General features: G+C 36.7%; 1 protein-coding gene across 1 annotated transcript in view; it reads left to right on the plus strand.

The window, feature by feature from the left end:
* Positions 1-2,409: 2,409 nt before the first annotated feature.
* Positions 2,410-18,811, plus strand: part of syt6b (synaptotagmin VIb) — a gene marked incomplete at its 5' end in the record, with an annotated part of 33,249 nt that continues 16,847 nt past the window's right edge. Inside the window, one exon of the mRNA XM_081358520.1 lies at positions 2,410-2,569. Coding sequence (XP_081214646.1) covers positions 2,410-2,569 — 160 coding nt within the window. The remainder of the gene's footprint in view (positions 2,570-18,811) is intronic.

The raw sequence follows: 18,811 nt of genomic DNA on the forward strand, positions 1-18,811 counted from the left end.
ATTAGCTGCATTTAACAAACAACCCAACTTAGTTTGACAAGTGAATCATTGTTTCAGTTACAGCAAAAATCACAAAATTGTTTAAAACAGTGAGTTCTGCTCAAAGTAGCAAAGAATCATATGTTTATAACACATGCATTAATCCACTTACTGTATTCATTTGATGTTGCACTTTTTATTTTAATCTGCTGAATATTAACTACATGAATTATAATAATTTTTATAGTAAATCAATGAACATTTTTTTTATTTAATGTATAAATTCATTTCAAAATGAGGATGAGTAAAACAATGACCGAACAGCAAGCTGATGTATCATTTCGTTGTTCTTTCTTTATTCGCATTATCTCGCCATCTACTGAAATCTACCTCAAACTGAAAAAACAAACAAATAAATAAATAAATAAAGGGAAACATTTGAGTGACAAAATGCTGTAGTTAAACATGGATCCAGCTTGAAAATGGGATAGTAGGGATTCACCAAATTGAGTTGGTGTATAGATATTAAATGTGTACATAATATAGTATCAAAATGTGTTAAAAGGTCAAAATATTCAATAAACTTAACTATTAGTTATAAAAAATGTATCTAAGAACATTATTTACGTATTTAAATGCAATTCATATCATATAGTGTGACAAAATAATCATGTGGTGTGACAAGAAAACCCTGTCACACCTTATGATTTTGTGTCACACCATATGAGGTTTCATGTACTTAGCATGACATTAAGCAATGTGCTTTTATGCTAACATGCTAAAACCATGCTAACTACAATATGACAATATAGTTTTGAAGGTAATTTTGACTGAAAAGTAATTTCATTTGGGCATTTTCGTGTAAAATGAGTCACACCAAAAGACAGCGCAAAAGGGAACTGAAGCAGGAGTGCTGGATATACTTGATTTTTTTTAAACCATGAAGAGAGAAAACTCTAATTGTAACTTTCAGTGTCCTTCTGAGGTGTTGTTCTTCCTCCTGAAAGGAGGACCCCCACACCCCAAAGATCTCCAAACAATTGCCCTTTTAAAAAAGGGAATATGGCGTCACACCTAATGATATCCATTTCCGGGACAAAACGTTTTAGTTAAGGGCTGATTCAAAATATTATGCCTGAACTTTTAGTCAAGCAGACTCACAAGTAGACATCTGGGATATCAATATATGATTTAATAAACAGAAAATTAATTAATTTTCTTGTTTTTATTCAAAATCAAAATCTGTGAAATGTGCTTGGGACAGTCACGCCATATGAGTTTATTCTGGTTTGGCTGAAAATTGTGAAAAAATGGAAGATTAAACCCATGAATGCTCTGTATGTCCATATAAAACAGCACTTTCTGAACAATATCACCACAGTTTTTGATATATTTTTCTATAATTTACTAAACATTGACACATTGGACCAAAAAAAGGCCATGTCATGTCAACCACCCATATATATATATATATATATATATATATATATATAGTAATATATATATATAGTAATATATATATATATATATATATATATATATATATATATATATATATATATATATATATATATATATATATATATATATAGTAATATATATATATAAATTAAAAATAAAATGTGTGACTTAACTGCCAACATTCATTCCGTCCTATGGCTTATTAGCTGACAATAGTCAGCTCCAATATACACATATATACCTGAAACAGAAATGCACCACTGATCATGATGGAATATTTTATTATTCGAGTAAGAAAAAGAGACATTTACCCATGTTTTATGATATTGATGTTAGAGGGCATGGGCCTAAGAAAGGAAATCCCCTCATGGATTTTGCTTACCATTACTCAACAAAAACTGCATCATCAGACGATCAATAGCCACTGAAAAACATTCAGATCCCACAACCTGGCTGTAGCATCAAGGAAAAAAACCTTCACAAGAACATAGGAGGAGAATGCAGATGCTCCATCAAATAAATAATAGAAACTTTGAACATTGGGGGATGTATATCAAAAAGCTTCAATAGCAAATTCAGGGTCAAGAAAGGGAGAGGAGCAGTAAAAGGGAGGAGGAGCTCTCCTTTTCCCTATCCGATGTAAGAATGACAGGAGAAGGGAGGAAACAAGGGAAGGGGAGTGGACAAAAACTGGCTTAGGGACAAAAGCCTCCAAAACCTGTGTTTGAACAGTAGCTCAGAGGAAGATCTAGACATAATGTGATGCACTTTGACTCCCAGAGCACCTGGGGTTACTACTGCTTTATTAAGCCCCCTTTCCCACACAACCATTCGCCCACATGCGAACATCCAAGAGTTGCAGAGAGGGATCTAGAGGTAGTTACATCTATTTTTGGAGTGCTACGACCACCGTTTGTCTCCATCCTAGATGCTAAAAGGACAAAAGCAGTTGGGATTTGGGCTCACAGAATGAGTGCTATCGCCACTGAGGACCAGGACATGTTCTGTGAGAAGGCAGTGGCCCTTATCGTTGACCTCTGCCTGGATGACAGCCCTCTCCTAGACTCGGAAACCTGTCAGGATTTCCTCGTGCTTCTGACCAGTGAAAACCCCAACATATCCAGTGCAGGTAAGGTTCCTGCAGTGTTTGATGGGAAGCATGTTTGTTGGGGGTGACGTCGGCTGGGGACGTGCTTATGTTTATCTGCGTATATGCATGAGCTTGAGGTAGGACTTCAAAGGATCGTGACCTTTAAGATGTGCCCATTTTCTGTTCGATTAATACCGAGGTAACTTTTGAAAGTAAGTTCTGTATAAATAATGAATTGCCATTAGTTACCTGGCACTTTTTTATTTCCCTAATGAGCCTGCTTGTGTTTGATGTTCTTCTCATCTAAATAAGGATGCTACTTATTGGCGATTTGTACCTGTGGCGCCTCCTTTTTTTCCTGTCTAATGACAAGTGCACAATTAAGCTTAAGTTGGAGAAATTTCATTGATGTGCTTTATAGAAAGATGGATGCAAGTGTTTTACAACGCACCGCTCCAGACTACAGGTTCACGGCAGCCACACAAGGTTAAATTGACATGAAATTGAATTTTGGACACAAGATCGAAGGAGCTGTGATATCTCTGAGTTGGCAGGTGATAGGAATGTCTAAAGCAATACAAATTATAATGAATTTCATATCTGGCAAACTGCCATGGAGGAAGACACAGAATCTAATTGTCACTCTGAGTTTCTGTCACAGGAGAAATCAAATAAACCACCGCAGGCCCTGACCTGCATCATGTCCCCGACTGCAAGGATTGTGAATGCCACTGTGTGTTATCCACAAATAAACATGAATCACTGACGCCACAGAAAAGCTCTAATGCCAGCTCTTTAATAATGCTCAACTACTTCTGAAGTCATTTAAATGCATATACAGTATATACACACACACACACACATATAAATAAATAAATAAATAAATAAATAAATAAATAAAGGACAGGCTGAAAAATTTCCCAGCCTCCATTAGACTTGGTACTGCTTTGGGTTGCCACTTGATGTCCAATGTAAAATCGCAAAACCAATGCTTTGTACTACTTTTTCCATTAGTAATGCTAGAGCAAAAAAAAAAAAAAAAAAAGCTCATAATGTCATAAAATCATAATGATTGAGCTCTAATTAGGAAGGAAGCGCTGAGTATGTGAAGGGAGATGCCTGCTGACTTGACTAGGAGTGGAGGGAGGCTCTGGAACCTGCAGTCCACAGGCAGTAATACTAGATGAATGGAGGACTGCCGCTGGCCTCCGCAACCCCATGGCGAGAGCTGCACCCACCCTGCCAAAAAGCAAAGGTCATGCATCAGGAGAGCCAGGTGGTGCAGCACTCATGCAATGCCAAAATCCAACACGATAGAGCAGGACTGGGAACGTAACAGAGGACACACTGATCAATGCTCTGCAGTTTGTTGCTAATTATCTAAAGCAATTGTTCAACATCCCTTTGGAATAGATCTCTTGATGTGGAAGAGCATGTGTTACTGCAGCTGCACTGTAGTAAAGAGCGTCATTTTCTGTAATTCATGGGTTGCATAGTGTTGAAGTCATGCCTCCGTTTTGCCATGAATGAATATTTCAAAGATGTCAGATGTAAACGTAACTAAAAAGCTGTTTGTTTAATAATTCAGGTTTTGCCCCCACTGTTAAAAGAATCTTTATATATTTCACTTTGCCTCAAAGAATGTGTACATGCATGGGCCTAGATGCTTTTAAGCCTGCATGTGTAAACACTTTATGCCATCCATGTAATGGAGCTACAAAGCAATGTCTTACCTGTAACCATATCCAAATTTGACAATTTTAATGTTTTGCCTGGTCATTAGGGACCGAAACATCATTTGGTTCTCGCATGTGTATATTCTTTTTTTGATGCAGACAAAACACAGTGCAAAAAATACTCTGACTCTGTATCCTGCACTACTGTTTAGCATCAACGCAACACCGCCAGTCAAGTCACATTTATTTAAATACAGCAGCGCTTTATACAATAGCAGCAGCGCTTTATACAGATTGTTTCAAAGCAGCTTCACAGCATGCAAAACCCTGATGCTCAAAATAAATAATTGTTTTGAGTAGGGTAAACCTAAATTAAATAAATTAGTTCAATCAAATTAACTTTTATGAGTATTTAGAACTTTTTCTTTTGAGTTTGCAAAACTGACACATTTTAAGTAATCTGAGCACTGCAAAAAATGCTTTTCTTACTTAGTATTTTTGTCTTGTTTCCAGTCCAAATATCAAAATAATTCTTGATGCAAAATCAAGATGCATTTACTAAAGTAGTAAAATGCCATAAGATATTATATCTTGTTTTCTGGGGAAATAAATCAAAATTAAAGGGACACTTCACCTCTGGAAAGATGAATGTGTATTTAAAATAGGTCATTTATGTAGAAGAAATGTGAAGAAATGTTTTAATTTGGAGCTTTCTAGACTGAGAAAAGCCAGAAATTAATTTTTGGCTTATGTGGATGAAAGACAACAACTCCCAGAATGCACTTGCTTCGCTGCCCTAGGAGGCCACGCCTACCGGTTAGAGAGCACAGTTGAAAACAACAAGGTTAGGCTACCAGTGAGTCTCCGTGACGAGCCTGGGATTTCGAGATCGCCCAAAATGTCCGGGATTCGGCTTTTGTGTTCTATAGTCGCCATTCATCATGTTTACTGTGGCGAGCAGGACGAGGCTGACGGCCGCGGGAGAACGGAGGTGCGGGAATTTTCGTAGCAATGTTAAAACGCACATCAACCGATCACTTGTTTAGCGTTCATGTAAACACTACATTCAGATTCACCAATCGGAATGAATTCAGTTAGATTGAAACAAGAGGTGTGCATGTAAACAATGAATGGCGACCACGGAAAGCAAAAGCTGAATCCAGGACATTTTGAACGATCTCGCCCGCCAGACAAGTCCGGGAAAAGGAGGATAACCCCTACTACTCAGCTTTCTCCTACTACTCAGCTTTCTCCTACTACTCAGCTTTCTCCTACTACTCAGCTTTCTTCACAGAACAAGAGCCTGCAAGTTTAGCTTCTAAAGAAAGACGGCTGACTGTGTGTATACATTATGTGAGTGAGACCCCACCCTCTATGGGCGGGTTGAACACATGCGGGACAGACCCTACTACTGGCTGTAGTCTTTAGCCTCTGGTCAGAAAATCCTCCGATTACGCAAAATGACGATTTTTGCGTCATCGGAGGATTTTTTCCAGACAAAAAAATACATAAATCTCCCCTTTCAGGGGGATATGAGGGTGGAAAGCACGGTAATTCGAAAATACTACAGGTTTTCTACTAATACAAAGCTTAATGCTAAATCCTGAAGTATCCCTTTGAGTGAGTTTTTGCTTAAAACAAGCAAAATTATCTGTCCATGGGGTAAGAAAAATAATCTTGTTTCTGTTTGAATTAAGATTATTTTCCTTACCCCATGGATAGATCATTTTGCTTGTTTTAAGCAAAAACTCACTTAATTTTGATTAATTCCCCAGGAAAACAAGCACAAATATCTTATCTAATTTTACTTATCTAGTAAATGCATCTTGTTTTAAGAATTTTTAGATATTTGACTGGAAACCAGACAAAAATACTAAGTAAGAAAAACATTTTTTGCAGTGAGTTGTTTCATTGTTTTGAGTTTTATAAACTTGTTCCTTTTAATTTATACAAACTTACATTTTCACTGAAACTGGGCTGGGATTTCTATTTCTCAGCATGCTTTGCCATGGCACTCGAAAGGAAGAGTAAATTATCAAATTAAGTATTATATAATGTTTTTTGTGCACGATTAGGTTACACTTTATTTGAAGGTGACGTATAGTTGTACTTAAACAAGTACTGAGTAATATTAATTTGATTACATGTATACTTACTATAGAGTTAAAGTTATGGGTTAGGGTTTGGTTTAGGTTTAGTTGTAAGTAATTATGCATAATTTACTGTTATTACTATAGAAAGTACATGTAGTAACATGTATGTCACCTTTAGAATAAATTCTCACCCAAGTGGGAGATTTAGTAATGTTTAATGTTTAGCTATGCTCAGAAGAGTTTATGTTATGTTGGGTTTTTGGGGGGTTACCATCATGGTGATGAGTGGTTCATGAGCTTAGTTTGAGAACAGGTATGTTGAATGTTCTATATTGCCATACTTATTCAGCAATTGCTATGCTATGCTAATGCTATCAAAAGCATCGTGTTACCAGTTATCATTTACTGAAGTAACTATTTAAAGCTAATTTCCACAACTAGAAATATTTAAGTTGAGATTACATGATCATTTTAAGTTAAATGACTAGTAAGCTTTCCTGAATATTTTAAGTTAAAGATAATTTAATGATTTTAATAATGATCATAATGATTTTAAATCTAATTGTATTTAAAAGGTCTGCTTATTTAAACTTTGAATTTCTTTCAAAACTTTTGATGTAACATTACCAAATTTTTTTTTAGTTTTGCCAACTTATTTGCCAACTTAATGACAGTATAGTGTCATTATTCAGCTCAAGTCAATTCAGTGTTGATTCAGTTCATTTCAATAGCAGTGTCAATGTCGCAAAATGACGCAGCATATTTCATTGAATCAAAAGCATACAAGCCAACAGGCCAGTTCAGTTCCAGAAAAAATTCATCTGATTCGTGAACGAAAGACGCATCGGTTATTTTTTATTGAATCAAACCCTACAAGACTATCCATACCATGTCGTCTGAGAAATTAAGTAGCATTTTTGGGACCATAGTAAGAATTTGAAATTATTATTGGATTGCATTTGCCATCTTTATTTGCTATTAAACATATCTTATTTAAACAAAAAATTCTAATGCTATAGAACTGTCAGGGATCAGCCAGGCTCCACCACCACACAATCACAGAGATCGCTGTCACCTGAGTACTAATCATCCACGCCTGCACGTCATCTGATCATCAGCACACTCACCTCACACAGTCACATTGTCTGGTCTTGTTTGAGTAAGGACTGACTTCCCTGTTACTCTTACCTTCCTACGATTGATGTTTAGTGTGATTGTCTACCGTCCTGTTTCTCCAAAGTCTTCATCGTCTTCCTCCTGTCATCACTCAGCTACTTACCTCTCTCCGTTCCACTGTGTGTACTCCAGCGATCTCTCACCACATCATCCACGACCTCCTTCATCACCTGCAAAAGAACCACAGACTGTCAGTATATCTCACCATCATTATTCAAAGACATTCTCCATTATTTTCACCCACTGGTGCTCACCGCTTCTTGTTTCAATAAACCTGTTTCGTATCATTTTGTCTTGAGTCTCTGTTCCACAACACTAACAGCTCATGTTTGATATTTTGTTCCATGCATTTATCAATATTGCTGACATGTCAGTTATGACTTTAAACAAATACTCATGTTAAAGCATGTTAAAAATATCTTAGTCGTGTTATGCCCATACTTTCGAAGCTATTGGTGTAAACACTGAAGCCATCATTTATTCTCATTGTAAACCAGCATTACAAGTTTATTGACTGGCTTGTATAAAAAGAGTGCCGAGGAAAGAGAATTTAAGATGGTCAAAGTCAATATAACGCCACTCAAGCACATGATGATGGCGTATGTTAGGGATGACCATCTTTCTCACCCCATTTCTATTGCATTGTAGCCCTCAAGGTTAAATCAATTACATTTCCTTTCAAACATGACGGATCTGACTGAGTATAATGGTTGAGCAATAGAGGGCATGTGGAGGGGGGACCTCATTTCTTTCCACTATAGTTGAAAAAGATGAAGAGAACCCAAGCAGAATGCCAGTCGCATTACAGAGTAGTACCTCTCCTCCATCTGTGTCTATAACACATTGAGCAGAACATTACTATTAGCCACTAAAGATTAGTTTAGCACACTAAGCTCCACTGCAGCGAGCCAGCCGCTCATTCTAGACTTAGGCTACTACTGCAGCTACCGCATTATGTGGCCATGAATAAATAAAACAGAGAGTAGACATCAGACCAGCAGGGAAAATAGCATACACACTCTGTGTTCTCCTCCCTGCTGAAGAAGGAACAAGACAGAGAGGGTGTTTTGTGTGGCTCTGTGTGTAAAATCACTACCGGGGGAGTTAATTCTCAGTAACCCAATGGGAAATTCCTGTGTGCTGGTGAAGCCCTGTGAGGTATGATTAAATAATTTAGCAAACCCCAGTGTTGTGTGCCAAGCTAATTTGTGACCATACCTTTATAGACACTGTTAATTACTGAACAGGTGTAGACTACACTGTAAGAAATTGACTGTGAAATTCACAGTACTTCACTGGCAGCAAGTGACAAGTAACTTACTATAAAAAAAAACAGTAAATTACTGTAGATTTCACTTTTTTTTTACAGTGTAGGCACAGCCAAATTACCTCCTTTGTCATTTTTCTTTATAAGACTTATATGCTCACTTGCACTAAGCTTATATTTAATAGCGAAATCTGCCGGGAGTTCGGCAGTGCCATCATCTTAGGTATGAATAATGTTCATTTATACATGCAGACAGCCAATGTTCTATAAAGTAAATGTGAGAACCAAATTCAGCAGTTCAACCTTGTCTCTCAACTTCACAATATCACACTGACATCAGAATGTAGGTGTCAGAGCTCAGAAAAAAAGCTCATTTAATTACAGTGATCTTCCAGAAATAAAATAATCTCACATTTATTGACCTTCAATAGATTTTAAGCTTTACAAAGGATTCAAAACAACCATAAAACGATCATAAAAGTTTTCTATATGAAACAAGCCATATAATCCAAATAGCTTTGTGTAAAAAGAAATAAGATTTAAGTTGTTTTTCCACTGATAATCTTCCACTCCAGGCTGTTAACTGCGATGGTATCACTGTGTCGACTAATAAATCGGTTTTGTTATCTGGATCAACAGATTTATGGTGTGGTTGTTGTCATTTCGTAGTTGACAGCCTTTTTTCATTTTATTGAAAGAGCAGCATGCAGGATATTTTTTCAAAACTTCAAAGTCTGTTATTTGAAATGACATGAGAGTAAGTAAATGATAAAATCATTTTAATTTGGGATTAAGCTATCCTAATACTACATTAAATCCACCATTGCTTTCTTTTCTATCTCATTAACTGCAAAAACAGCCATTGAGAATAAGATAATGGAGGCCCTTTGTGCTAAAAGTGTTTAGGCATTGCAAAGGACATTGATCTCAGATGTCTATCTCCATGTGCATCACTTCTAGGAATCAAGACATTTAAGCCGCGACCATCTCAAAAGATGAGGGCGAGCAAAAAACAAGGCGATTGAAAATGAGCCTGACTATAACAACGGAAAATTGAATCACAGACTGCCCTGTAGCGGGACATGGAGAGAATTCAGGGGGTTTAGGCCGAGAGCAACATCCAAATGGACTCATTTCTAAAATCTAATTTCCAGGGTCTGCCTGTTATGGGGTGACTGTGACATTTCATCCCTGATTGTGTTAAATTTGTTCTCTGTTCAGTGGCATGGGCCGAGGTTAACAAGCCATGTATGCGGCTGCTGACAGTTAAATTGCCTCACAGTGGCAAACAAGAAATTCAACCGTATTTTCAATATTTATTGTAATGCTTGGGCTTGCACAACTGTTGTGCAAGCCTTGCACTCACTTCTAGTGAAAGTGAGTGAATTATGGTTTGGAATGGTCTCAAATTTGATGATGAAAATAAGATCAGAAATATCCATGTGTAGATGTGTAAATATTCTCATGTTATTTATCATGTTCTGGAGAATCTGTGCTATTTAAAAAATAATTTGAACTTAAAGGTGCACTCTGTTATTTTTTTCATCATTAAAATGTTTTACACATTTACACACACTCACTCTCTCTCACACACACACACACACACACACACATACATAGTATATATATATATACATGAACAGAAGTGGGTAAGATCATGTAATCTTATCTGATTTCTACTCACTTTATCTCATTAACCCCATCCCCAGTATTTGTCATATTTCTTGTCATTTTCTTGTCAGCAAAAAAAAAATAAAAAAACTGAGTGTGTCTTTAAATTACACACTCATATAGACAAATATCCCTCTGCAAGATGTGTTTGCCACTATGAGCATGTTTTCAAAATTGATTCAATAAGATAGCCTCTTCAAAATTAATAAATGTAGGCCTATAGCATTTGCTTGGTCAATAAGCTCTACAGTTTAGCAGAGAATAGGGTGACAAACAAATAAACATGTTAGATGTACAAACACCCATGAGCTAGACTGCTTTTCAATTCTTGGCAGTAAACCGTTTTCACCACCTGGGAATAGAACATAAAATTTTTCAGCTCATAAAGCTTATTACACAGCGGCAAATACAAAGTGCCATTGAGATCGCCGTTCATGAGAGGTCAGAGATACAATCAGTCTTGCAGTGGTTCCATGGCATGCTGAGAGATCATAAACTCATCTACTGCCAAACATTTATGATAATTCATTAGATCAGTGTAGGAGCTGACTCCCACATAATTCTATATAATTTCATCACTTTAATTTTAGTCAAATGCACAGACTTCAAAGTAACTCTTACTAGCTTAAACCAAGCGTAACCAAATAATGATGTATCACATGAGTCATCCCTTACTAGTTTTGGTTTCCAGATGCAAACAATGCCCCATTTGAATACAATCTTTATTCATCTTTCTACATTGACAAAAATTCAAAAATCAAATTAGAATATCTGTGTATTCTAATTTGTGTGTATGCTAATCTCATACTTCCTTAGTAGCCAAAAAACAGTAGACAAAACAAGTACGTCCGAATTCACAGTAGCCTACTCATAAAAGCAAAAAGTATCCGTATAACCTACTACTTCTGGCTATCCCGTGAGGCCACAGGAGAGGATTTATGAATGGAAGTGAAGTGACGCAACTGACGCTGGAAGGTCACATGATAAGAGCAACCTGGTGAATGTAATACATCTGGATTACATTCATACTACACACATTCATACTATCTAGAACATACCTTTTTAGTGGTCGCAAAGTAATTACTTATTCAAAATGAGTTCCTACTCAATAGAGTATGCGATTTCAGACGCAGCCATATACTTTTTCCTGTCTACTTCCTTTGACATCACACCTAATGATAGTTTCTAAAGGGCAAAGTTGCAAAGATAAAACATGTGTCTTTGCAAAGTATGCAAAGCTAAATATTTTGTTGCAATGACATTTAATTCAGCGAGTGCAGCCCAGTTATCATCTCGGAAATGCATGGTTATTTTGCATTTTTAATCAAATTTTAGACATATTTATTCATCAATCTGGCAATGGAGCAAGTTAGCTGCATTGCATTGTGAGACACAAGCAGTGTGCTCTGGTTTTAACTGCACCGTTTGGCACAGTTCGTACATATAGCAAATAAATGAGGTTGTTCTGTGTAATGGTTAATTGTTACACTTGTTAGTAATATAACCCTAATACTTGACGATATGTTGAGTCTTAATGTGAGTTTGTGTGCTCATTTGTTTTGCTGAGTTTAGCTTAAGTATGTTGTACCTTAAAGGGATATTTCACCGCTGGAAATATGAATATGTATTTAAATTGGGTTTATGTAGTAGAAATGTGAAATAATTTTAGAAGTTGGTGCCTTCTAGACTGAGAAAAGCCAGAAAATGTATTTTTGGCTCATGTGGATGAAAGACAACAACTCCCAGAATGCACTTGCTTCGCTGCCCTGCGAGGCCACTCCCAAGCCACACCTACTGGTTACAGAGGGCAGTATTGGAAGAAATTATACAACTAGGTTACTAGTTGAATCAAAACAGAAAAGACGCTGTTTTATCGTGAGATCCCACCCCCTACGGGCGGGGTGAAAAGATGCGGAACTATCTCCTACTACTGGCTGTAGTCTCTAGCCTCTGGCCAAAAAAGCCTCAGATGACGCAAAATGACAATGTTTGCGTCATCTGAGTTTTTTTTCCAGACACACAATGCAGAAATCTCTCGTCTCAGGGGTACATGAGGGAGGGGAAGCACGGTCATTCGAAAATACTACCGGGTTTCTACTGATACAAAGCTTAATGCTAATTTGCTAATAAAATGCTTTTTTATATCACAGACTATTAAAGGATAAGTCCACCTAAAAATGTATATTCTGTCATCATTTACTCACCCTCATCTCGTTCCAAACCAATAAGACTTTCATTCAACTTCAGAACACAAATGAAGATCTTTTTAATGAAAGATGAGAGATTTCTGTCCCTACAATGAAAATCTATTTACCCAAAACACATATAATCGAGCGGTTTAATCCAACACTTCTGAAAAGACATGGTTGCTTTATGTAATGAACAGATTCAATTTAGGCTTTTATTCAGATATAAACATTGATCAGCGAACAAATTTGGTCCCGAAACCTCCAGCATGCTTGCTTGACGCGAGAGAACCAATGAGCATCTGTTTGCTGATCAATGTTTATATGTGAATAAAAGCATAAATTAAATCTATTCATATCAATCGGTTGTGTCTCTTCAGAAGACTTGGATTAAACCGCTCGATTTATATGGATTTATTTTACAATCTCTTTTTAAACATTTTGAAGCATCAGAGTTTTGGTAGTCTTTCAATGGAAGGACAGAAATCTCTCAGATTTCATTAAAATATCTTCATTTGTGTTTTGAAGGGGAATAAAAGTCTTATGGATTTGGAATGAAATGAGGGTGAGTAAATGATGACATTATTTTCATTTTTGGGGGTAGTCTGCATAACATAAGCAGAGAATACACATTTGAATAACAGATGTTAACAAGAAAAAGTATTTACAGTGATGACCATTTTACCCCATTTTCTCACTTATTCTTTATAATCCACACAAAGGCCAGGAGTTTATCTCAAGTTGTTTTACGTTTCATCCAGACCTTTTACTCACCTGCTTATCCACCACTTTTTCCATTTTTATTCAGCAGCAGTTCCACATTAACTACTTTTCATAGAGGTCACACTTTTGTGCATGTCGAGGGAAAGATTTTTGTAGTATAAAGAAGGAAAATTTTAATCGTAAGCATTTCTTTTCTTTTCATGTGTCAACATGTATTGCTAGCACATGTAGATTCACACACATTGACTCAGTATTGCAATACAGGACAAAAGGCAAATTCATCATCCCTTGCAGAATAATTATCCAAAGCTTGTGAATATTGATTTCAAACATGGTTGAGTTATCAGGACTGAACAAAGGCACAGAGATTCTCAATAACACGCAATAATACATCTTTACACCATTAGTATTATTAATGACCCATAGACAAGAATGATCAAGAATGGTTCCTCCTCTCCACCTTTTTAAGGTTTAAGTGATTTTCAGATTTGCCTACCCCTCAACACACTTTGAATCATTTACATTACATGCAGTATTTCAATTTGATTGTGTTACATGATGCAGTATATGATATGATACAATAATGAAACACTGTGCACCCATTCAGAAATATTTGATTTGTTTTAGGGTAAAATTTCATTTCTGACATGATGAATTTTAATTATTTTATATAACCAGCATGTTTTCCCTATTACTTAAAGGAATAATTCAACCAAAAATGAAAATTGACATAATTTATTCCCCTTTATGACATTCTTTGTTCTTCAGAACAATGTTTTGATGAATGTTTCAACTGTTTTTGTCTGTACAGCAAAAGTTAAAGGGATAGGTCACCCAAAAATGAACATTTTGTCATAATTTACTCACCCTCAAGTTGTTCCAAACATGAGTTTCTCTTTTCTGTTCAGCACAAAGAAGATATTTTAAAGAATGTTGTCAATCAAACAGTTGACGGTAAACACCATATACGTTGGAAAAAGATAATATGGAAGTCAATGGCCACTGTCAACTGTCTGGTTTCCAACATTCTTTAAAATATATTCTTTTGTCAACAGAAGAAAGACATTTTTTAAGGTTTGGAACATGAAGGTGAGTAAATGATGACAAAATTTCTATTTTTGGGTGAACTATCCCTTTAATGGCATCCAAAACAACACAGACCAAAAAAAAAAACACATTACAAAATATTTTATGTCGAACGAGGGTAAGTAATTGATTCCATAATTTATTTTTTTGAGTTATCTTTTTTTAACTGTTGGCTTGCGCATTTCTATTCTAGCTGACCACTGCCGAATATGTCCTTATGTCCAGAGAATAAATTACCAATTAAACCTACACGCTTCATTCTATTAGTTTGTAAAATCAGTCTGCACGGTGAAAATCCTAGCCAATGTTATTGAGGGCGCACATAATTACCACATGATTTACATTAGAATAAGCCTTGTTGTACAGTATCTCATTGTAGGCAGGAGATGGAAATTAAAACAGAGCTGGGCTTTTGACCAAACCCTCCAGAGGCTCCGCATTCAAACCGCAGCCTTCTCTCTGCCGTCATTAACATCCTTTATAAGCCCATATGCTGAATTCCAAGATCTTGATTCGTGTTTTGATACAAAAGATAACAAAGCCACAATTACCACTAAGCAAATTGTTTGTTTAGTAAAAGATGTGTTATCATGTTTTAATATACTGAATGGAATATGATACCTGTATATGTTATAGAAATGGAAAACACTGCATCATTGGAAGATGGTCAGGGTGGAAATATTTAGAGAATATTCATGATTTTGTACATATCTTTGCATTCAATAGTGTAAGATTATCTCTTGAAGTTTTTATGAGCAGTTTCAGTATGTTTTTTAAGTAAAGTGTGTGCATGAAGTATTCTGTGTTGCTTAACTGCCTTTGAGAAAAGCAGAGATGAAAGTCCAGGGCTCTGCTCACCAAGAGCACATCCCCCTCCCAATGCAGCTACAAGATCACTGATGTTAATCTGTCTAGAAGTTGGCTAGGGGGAACCGTGACATCGCAGCTGGAGAAGTAGCAGCAAACCACATGAATGCAAGAACAAGGCACATAGGGTTTGTAAGACAGAGGAGCCTATTAATGCAGCCATGCATGCATCACTGTGCATACAACTGCGATCCTACAGTCAGACCTGGATGCTGCATGTATCCATGATTAAAATTAAATGAACATTTCTCCCAAAATGAACATTCTGTCATCATTTACTCAACTCGTATGCTGTAAAGACTATGCTCGTAGACTTAAAGAATGTCTTGGCAGCTATTTTTTATATAATGAAAGTGAATTATGAATGGAGTTGTCAAGCTCCTAAAAAGCAATATAAAAGTATCATAAATGTAATCCTTCACGCAAAACTTATTTCATGTGATTTGAAATACAGTGCACGAGTTGTGTAAATCAACTTTTCAAGTTTTTTGGGCATGCTTCTGTTGCGAGTGCAGGCAGTTGTGGCCTAATGATTAGAGAGTTGGTAACCCAAAGGACACGGGTTTGAGTCTCAATACCGGCAGGAAATGTAGGTGGGGGGAATGAATGAACAGCGCTCTCTGTTACTCTCATTACCAACAACTGAGGTGCCCTTGAGAAAGGCACCTAACCCCCAATCGCTCCCTGGGTGCCACAGTAAAAATGGCCATTTTACTTGGTTTTGCACTGTCTGGGTCCAGGAGTTAGTTGGTATGCTGAAATCTATCAGATCTCTTTTCAGGACGTCTTTATATCTCAGTTTGGGTCTACCAGTAGTGCCGGCACCCTCGTTCAGCAAACTGTGCAGAATTGCGTGGGGTATGTGATCATTCTGGTGACATGTCCAGCACATTTGAGCCGAATGAATTTTAGGTGAGAGGAAAGTGGTTCACTTTTGGTCACTTTGAACAGATCTTCATTCGACGTTTTATCCTTCCAGGTCTTACCGATTTTAAACCTGAGGCTAGTACGGAAGCACTTAGGCTCTCTTGATGACTGCAGGTAGTCCCGCATTCAGAGCCACACAACAGGACTCTCAGAACACATGCTTCATACACTCTTACTTCAGTGCAGACAGATAGATGCTTATATATAATCTATCCCTTTAAGGGTCTGACAGAGTCTACTGCATGATTCATTGCATTTCAAAGTCGAACCTTTTAAGTCTTTCTTAATTACCCTTCCTGCCTTTTAATAATTCTGAAAATAACAACTACCTTTCTTCTCAGTTTTTTGAAATTCATGAGGCATTTTAATTAATATGCATGCTTTTATGTCATCCATTCTCTATTATAAATTAAAATTATAGCAATACAATTTCCCATGAGTTAACTTTCTAAAAAAAAAATACATATGGAAACCACTATAAAAAAATACAGTGTAGTACTTGACTGCATTTTGGTGTCTGTGTAGTTTACAAATCATAACCATATAACCTATCATTAATTGATAAGGTTATACCGTCTTGAACAAATAATCTGCTTTAATAATAAAGCCCAGCCTAGCCTAATAATAGATAATGCTATATATATTAACAAAACAAATAGCATATATGTCCCATAATGTACATAACTCATAACTGAAACCAAAAAAAGCACACAAGTAGCCTATCTAAAATGTACAAATAAAAAACAATCATCATTCACAAGCCTATATTTTTTGTAAAAGTAGCCTATAGGCTATGAATGTAATATAGATTTTCGAATTTTACTTTTAACTTGCATGAACTTTATTTAAAGTAAATTGTATACATTTATACATTAAATCCGTAAAATCTAATGCAATATCTATATTTAGGTAACAGGTTTTTACTGTAAAGTTTTTACTTTTTCTACGGTATTTGTAGCATACAGTATAGCCATTGATAAGCCGCGGGGCTTTTGTTTGAAGCAGTTGTGACCAGCAAAATTAATGTGTGTGTGTGTGTGTGTGTGTGTGTGTGTGTGTGTGTGTGTGTGCCCCTAGACAATTACAATACAGCATCTCTCGAGCTGAGCAATGGTTGGCTTCCTCGCGGTGCCATAGAAACGCGGTCCCGTGCACGCTGCTGTGTAGAGCTCATTCTGAGACGAGCTTGCGGAAAGACAAGAGCTGTTTTGAGGCAGGGGGTCTCAAAAACTGCAAGAAAGCGAGTTTAAGTGGGAATGCCAAAAGTGAGACATAAGGAAAAACGCTTTGTGGTAAGAAATTATATATATTTATATATTTGTGCTTCAATAAAGTTGGGAGTGTATTTTTATCCTGTAGCCTATCAGTGCTTTACATAGGCTACGTGCTTTGACAGAACTGCATTACCTACAAAGACGCATTATATATATTTTTTTTACTTGATGAATATTTGTGTACTTATACGCCTTATTTTAATCTATAATACTGTATATTATCATTTTGTTCGTTCTATTTGTTGTTTAATTCAAGAGTTCAAAGTTCCTGCAGCATTGATAGGATTTTCATGCAGGTGTTCAGCTAATTTGCGTAAACAGCTCTTGAAGCTCCCTCGACTACTGAAAAGATTATAGGCTGCCCTGTTTCATAATAGTCTAATTAGAAAAAAATCTCCATAAAACATAACTTTGTGAAGGGGTGGGGGACTTTTATGTCGTTTTCTTCTAATCTAGTTTTTAGTACATCTTAATTGGCACCATCTGTGGCTGCTTCATCCCAGGGACAGTATTTATGACCTAAGTACAAAGGTTGATATCTATTATACAGTGTTGTATTGATCTCACAATCTCTGTGCTTTAGTTTTGAGCATATTAAACATATGGCAGTGAAAGGAAGGTGTTGGTGGTGCCCTGGGGCTGCTTAGGACAGCAGCTTACATTTCTAGTTGAATGTTCATTAGAGCACAGTGTGTGCAGATCCAGATCCTCTTGTGAATAGGGTGCTGAAAGAAGGAAGGATGGATATGGTGTGTACACACAGCACATACATTATCCTTCATTCAAACTGCAGTCAGAATGTGTGTATCCACATGATGACACGCTTTTGTGTGTGAGTAAATAAGGGTACAGCAAGTGCAGCGACTTGCTTCTCTGGTGCAGTGGCAGTCTGGTCCATCACGGTTCCTCTCAGCAGGTCGTCTGGAGCCTTCTCCTGCATTGGCAGTTGATCACACTGGAGGTGATAGTGTTAAAGCATTGTTGTCAGCTGCATCTCCTAAAGTTGCAATGTAGGCAAATGAAAGATCTGCTACAACAGGCTGCGGTGCATTGCTTATCATCCCTTAGTATTACACTGACTTAGTGTCCCAGCCTTTAGGTGATAATGACAGTGCTGTGCATTAGCTACCCAAGATGGATTGTGCTATATAAGCGGGAATGGGATAAATATCCAAAATATGTGTTTAGGGCAGAACCTCTCAAAATGTAACTCGACAGCAGTTGCCTTCAATGTGCTGTAGTGAGAGACACAGGTGCTACAATCATTGTTTGATGATGTTGTTAGTAATGATATTAATATTTCATTTGTTTCCCAGTGACCTAAATGAGATATAC

Source organism: Scardinius erythrophthalmus, assembly GCF_964197995.2.
Source record: "Scardinius erythrophthalmus genome assembly, chromosome: 25".
NCBI classification, from domain to species: Eukaryota; Metazoa; Chordata; class Actinopteri; order Cypriniformes; family Leuciscidae; genus Scardinius; species Scardinius erythrophthalmus.